Here is a 5,130-nt window from a genome sequence, read left to right as displayed (position 1 = left end):
CAAAAATTGTCATTTTCCAAATCGTTCCAAAACTTCCCAAATCATTTCCCACGTGATTTTGTAACCTCCAAACACCTATTAGGAGTTAAAAACATGTCTCCAATAGCCATATTTGATTATGGCTTTATGAAATCCAATCTCAAATGTGTAACATATAATATACACATTGTTGGGTAATATTTGGGAGTTACAAATTTGTAACTGATTTTGTAACTCCATAATATGTCACATTTGGGCACACACATGTGTCCAATTTTGTGACTCTCAATAATACGTTACAAGGTGTGACAAATCACATTTTGTCACATCATTTAATCTAATATTATATTATATGAAATAATATAACAGATATGTGATACAACCTGGACATTAATGAGCGTATAAAGAGCCTCCGAATCTCTTGAGATCGTTCAATATGTGTTCTGCCCAAGTTTCCACAAGTTGAATATCTCACCCAAGCTCATGTTCAGTAACTATCTGAACCCTAGCTCGTAGTAAGCTCAGAATGCCCAAAGTTGGACCTAGTTATTATAAGTCTCGAGCTCAATTGTTATCGTGAGAGACGGTCTAAAAATAAATTGTGTATTGTGCTGTCAAACCTCCAAACTCGAGTTGTTCACATAAGTTGTACCTGAACTAATTGAACTCGTGCTAATTTCAGGGTACAACACTTTTCATTTCTCATTTTCATTGTCTCTACTGTTTATTTCAAATAGGTAAACAAGTAATAAAACAAACAAAAACAGATCAATTAGAATAATCCAAAAAAAATTGATCATAAAGAAAAATATTTTGAAATACCTGTGGGAGTGGAAGAATGGCTAGAATATCAACGAGGAGATATAGCCAAGGAAACCCAACTGAGATGGATGATTCAAGTAACTTGGCCATTCATATTGCATTTTTAAGTGGATCAAGTAGCTATTTATGAGTAAGATAGATGATTCTCTAGTTTTTTAGGTGTTGTTTGGTTGAAAGCAATCAAAACATAGTAATGAGAGCATGAATAGAAATATAATGATATAAAGATCGATAAAATTTAAAATATTATATTTCATTCGAATATATAGTATTTACTCCAACTTTTACAAATAAATAAATAATAAATTAGTGATAGTTTTTTAGTTGGTGACTGTGATTGAGTAAGCTTCCCATCCACTGCTTGTATCTATTTAACATTATTTTGACAGCAAAAAGACTTTTAAATGTTAAATGGTGGATAAAACGGAAATAGAGAATAAATGGCGGATAGAAGTTACCCAAATAAAATCTCCTATTAAAAATAAATATATAATTTATTAAATAAAAAATATATACACTAAATAGCTTGATAAAGGTTAGTTATATTGATTTATTTATTTTTAAAAAAATCATTATAATGTGTATAGAAAAGATAGGGTATAGAATTACTTAAAATAGATTAGTGATTAAATATTAAAAAAGGTAAGTGATAGATATTATTTTAAAAAATTATTAGAAATTGTATTATAAAAAGTAAATATAAAAAATTGATATAATATATATTTCTGTATTTTTTTTTAAATCTAATGAAATCTAAACTTTAACGAAAAATACAATATTCTTTTTGAAATTATCAACTAGATATAGTGATCCACATGGGGCAGGGAATCGGCGGGGAGTGCTCCCCCGTCCCCGTTCCCATTTATAATTTTAATCATCGTTCCCGCTCCATTCCCGCTTATTCCCCGTCGGGATGAGGTGGGGAATCCTCTATTGGGGCGGGAAATCCCCACATGTAACTCATTTATTTTTAAAAAAATCAATTTTAGATTAAATTTTAAAATAAAAATAGTAAATTATATGTAAATTAAAATATTGCACAATATTTATAATTTAAAAAACCAAACATGATTCAAAACAAAATTTTAAAATATAAAAAATTACTAATATACTATAATAACACGTAAAGAAAGATATAAAATACATTTAAAATATTACACAAATATATAATAATTTAAACGAGGTCCCATCGGGGAGGGAATCTCCCTGCCCCCGCCCCATTTAACATTCGGGGATTGAAAATTATCCTCGACTTCACCCCGTTCTCTATTTAGACAAGTATTCCCCACCCCAATTAGGAGCAGGTTCCCGTAGGACCCTATACCCATGGAAAAAATATGCATCCTAACTCGGTATATTCCTTTTTAAGATATTCTTTCTATTTTCAGCTTAATTAAAAATATATTGAATCTTGATATTTTATTTATTAATTGAATATATTAACATATATTTTGCTAGCCAAACACATAAATTACTACTAAAAAAGATAAAAGCCAGTTCACACCAGTCCCACCAAATTTGATATTTTGGCATTTTGCGAACCCTTTTATTTGGCTGTATATTACCGTTGTTCAAGGCATATCTTTGTATAAAGGCAACTTTACATTAATAACAAACTTCCTATTTTTTTGACAGAAAATATGCTAAAATATTTAACTCTAATTAAAATAATAATTATTAATTATATTCTTTTTCTCGTACACGATACACATCTTATATAAACCCTAGTTCCTCCGCTATCAAAATTTTCTACTCGCCCTCAGAAACCCTAACTATAACCCTAGTCTTTCAGCAATGGGAAGAGTCATTCGCGCTCAGCGTAAGGGTGCGGGTTCGGTCTTCAAATCCCACTCTCATCACCGTAAGGGTCCGGCGCGGTTCAGGCCTCTGGACTTCGGCGAGCGCAATGGGTACCTGAAAGGAGTGGTCACGGACATCATCCACGACCCAGGGCGCGGCGCCCCACTTGCCCAAGTCACGTTCCGTCACCCCTTCCGGTACAAGCACCAGAAGGAGCTTTTCATCGCCGCAGAAGGGCTGTACTCTGGCCAGTTTATCTACTGTGGTAAGAAGGCCAATCTCGTTGTTGGTAATGTTCTTCCTCTCAGATCTCTTCCTGAAGGTACTGTCGTCTGCAACGTTGAGCACCACGTTGGTGACCGTGGTGTTCTCGCTAGGGCTTCTGGTGACTACGCCGTCGTTATCAGCCATAACCCGGATAACGGGACTAGCAGGTACTTCGATCGAGATCATTTGTTTTTTGTTTTCATGATTTTAATTTGTCCGATAGGTCAAGAAATTATGTGTTTAAATTGTGGTTAGTTACTCATACAAAGAGAAATATACCCGTGCTTCTTGATATTTGTGCTGACCTAATATTTATCTAATTGTTTGATTCTGATTATTTCTGGTTTATCTGTTTATATTTGTGTAATAGTCGGTTATTAGATCAAAAATGAATGAAAAGGGAATATTATTAAAGGTTTGAATCTTGATGATGCTCAAGCATGTTATAATAAAGTCAATATGTACTATATTCTCGAGTTAATATGATTTAGATGATGTTATGATAACCCTAGTACTTTTCATTGTTTTCATGGAATAGACAATGATGATCCAAACTCAACTGGGTTTGTTGTCTTGTTCTCTCATGATATTGTAATTTATTACATTGATGATCTTCCTGTATTGTACAGAATTAAGCTCCCATCTGGTGCCAAGAAGATTTTGTCAAGCAACTGCCGAGCTATGATCGGTCAGGTGGCCGGTGGGGGGAGGACTGAGAAGCCGATGTTGAAGGCAGGAAATGCATACCACAAATACAGAGTGAAGAGGAACAGTTGGCCTAAAGTTCGTGGTGTTGCCATGAATCCTGTGGACCATCCCCACGGTGGTGGTAACCACCAGCACATTGGTCATGCCAGTACCGTGGCCGGAGATGCTCCACCAGGGCAAAAGGTTGGTCTCAATAGTGCCAGGAGGACTGGTCGTCTAAAAGGACAAGCTGCAGTTGCTGCTTCCAAAGCAGACAAGTCTAATTAGAAAAAAGTCCATTTTCCAATAATTTATGAACATCTTTCAATTTTCATGTTTCTGTGAACATCTTTTCTTTTTGTTGTCAGTTTTTTTACTCTTCAATACTGCTGTTTTGTTGTTCCATTTAGAATTGAGGTTTTCTCTCCGGATTATATATATATTGGTACTATTTTGCTTCTTCATAATCATGTTTCTCAGACTTTTTTTTTTATATATGAAAAAGGATATAAGGGGAGATGACAAGAAGAAATATCAAATATATGATGAAAAATGAAAAAATGAAATTGGTATCCTTAACTTTGACACTTGCTTAGAATAGAAAGATGTAGGATGCTTGCAATTCATTATGCATAAAGAGTTTTAAAAATCAAAACAAATTTGTACTAATGAACTGTGTATGTGCATTTTTAAACAACCAGTTTGGGCTTGTCTGGCCAGAGACCAAAAGTATCACTTTTTCTTATAGAAAATTATACATGTATAGTGTCTGAACCACGTTACCATACTAAAAAAATGGAAACCAAATCTCTAAAACATATATATACTTTATACACATGATTAAATGTAGAATCCAAATCCAAAATATAGATATTTTGCAACCATATACTGATGTGGTTGTCTATTAATAAGACTCGGCACTGTACAGGCATCTTCAAGTGGATTAAACGAAGCTAGTTGAGTAGATTTAAGAAATTAGTGTATTGAACTATTCTTGTCTACCTTGTTTATCATATACGGAAAGTTAGGAATTTAGCTTATTGGGAGGGTATAGTTTGGTATGTTCAGTATACGACTTCTTTGATTAAAATGATTGTCTATAATAGGATTTCTTATACAGATTTAGTAGTGGTGAAAGATGGGTTAGTTTGGTTTCATAGTTTGTTTGAAATGTAATTGATGCCGAGCTTCCATCTTTTGTATTTCTTTGCAATACATTGACTTACTTATCAAAAAAAAATTTAGATAAATGTTATTTTGTAAAAAATTAACAAAAGTAGGTGAGAGTGCAAAATCACTTAAAAAATAGACTATTCTCACAAATTTCTCATAAAATAAAAGAATTTTTACATTAGCTAATACTTTTTTTTTTATTACATTATTAATACGTTAAAATATATTTATATTTTCTTATACACTATAAACGTTTCTTTTTTTTTAATAAATCAGTATAGCTTTTCTTTTTTAAGTTATTTAGTGTATATCTATTTTAGTTAATAATTAATTACCAGAAATTTCTTTTTTCTTGCAATTCACAAGTTTCAAGAGTCATTTTTTTTTGGCTGTCAAAATGGT

At 32.7% G+C, this 5,130-nt stretch overlaps 1 protein-coding gene across 1 annotated transcript; it reads left to right on the top strand.

Annotated features, from left to right (window-relative positions):
• The first annotated feature begins 2,595 nt into the window (after positions 1–2,595).
• On the top strand, positions 2,596–3,843 carry LOC133780223 (large ribosomal subunit protein uL2z-like). The gene is made up of 2 exons (XM_062220085.1): positions 2,596–3,035; positions 3,498–3,843. The coding sequence occupies exons 1-2, from the start codon at positions 2,596–2,598 to the stop codon at positions 3,841–3,843; spliced, it is 786 nt and encodes a 261-aa protein (XP_062076069.1).
• The last annotated feature ends 1,287 nt before the right edge of the window (positions 3,844–5,130 follow it).

This window comes from Humulus lupulus, chromosome 5 (assembly GCF_963169125.1).
Source record: "Humulus lupulus chromosome 5, drHumLupu1.1, whole genome shotgun sequence".
Taxonomy (NCBI): domain Eukaryota; kingdom Viridiplantae; phylum Streptophyta; class Magnoliopsida; order Rosales; family Cannabaceae; genus Humulus; species Humulus lupulus.
This window is presented reverse-complemented; position numbering and strand designations above follow the sequence as displayed.

Bases quoted from the DNA above. Each gene is read 5' to 3' on its own strand.
- LOC133780223 (XM_062220085.1), top strand. From the start codon at position 2,596: ATGGGAAGAGTCATTCGCGCTCAGCGTAAGGGTGCGGGTTCGGTCTTC. The intron at 3,036-3,497 runs GTACTTCGATCG...TGTATTGTACAG, and splicing joins CCGGATAACGGGACTAGCAG to AATTAAGCTCCCATCTGGTG.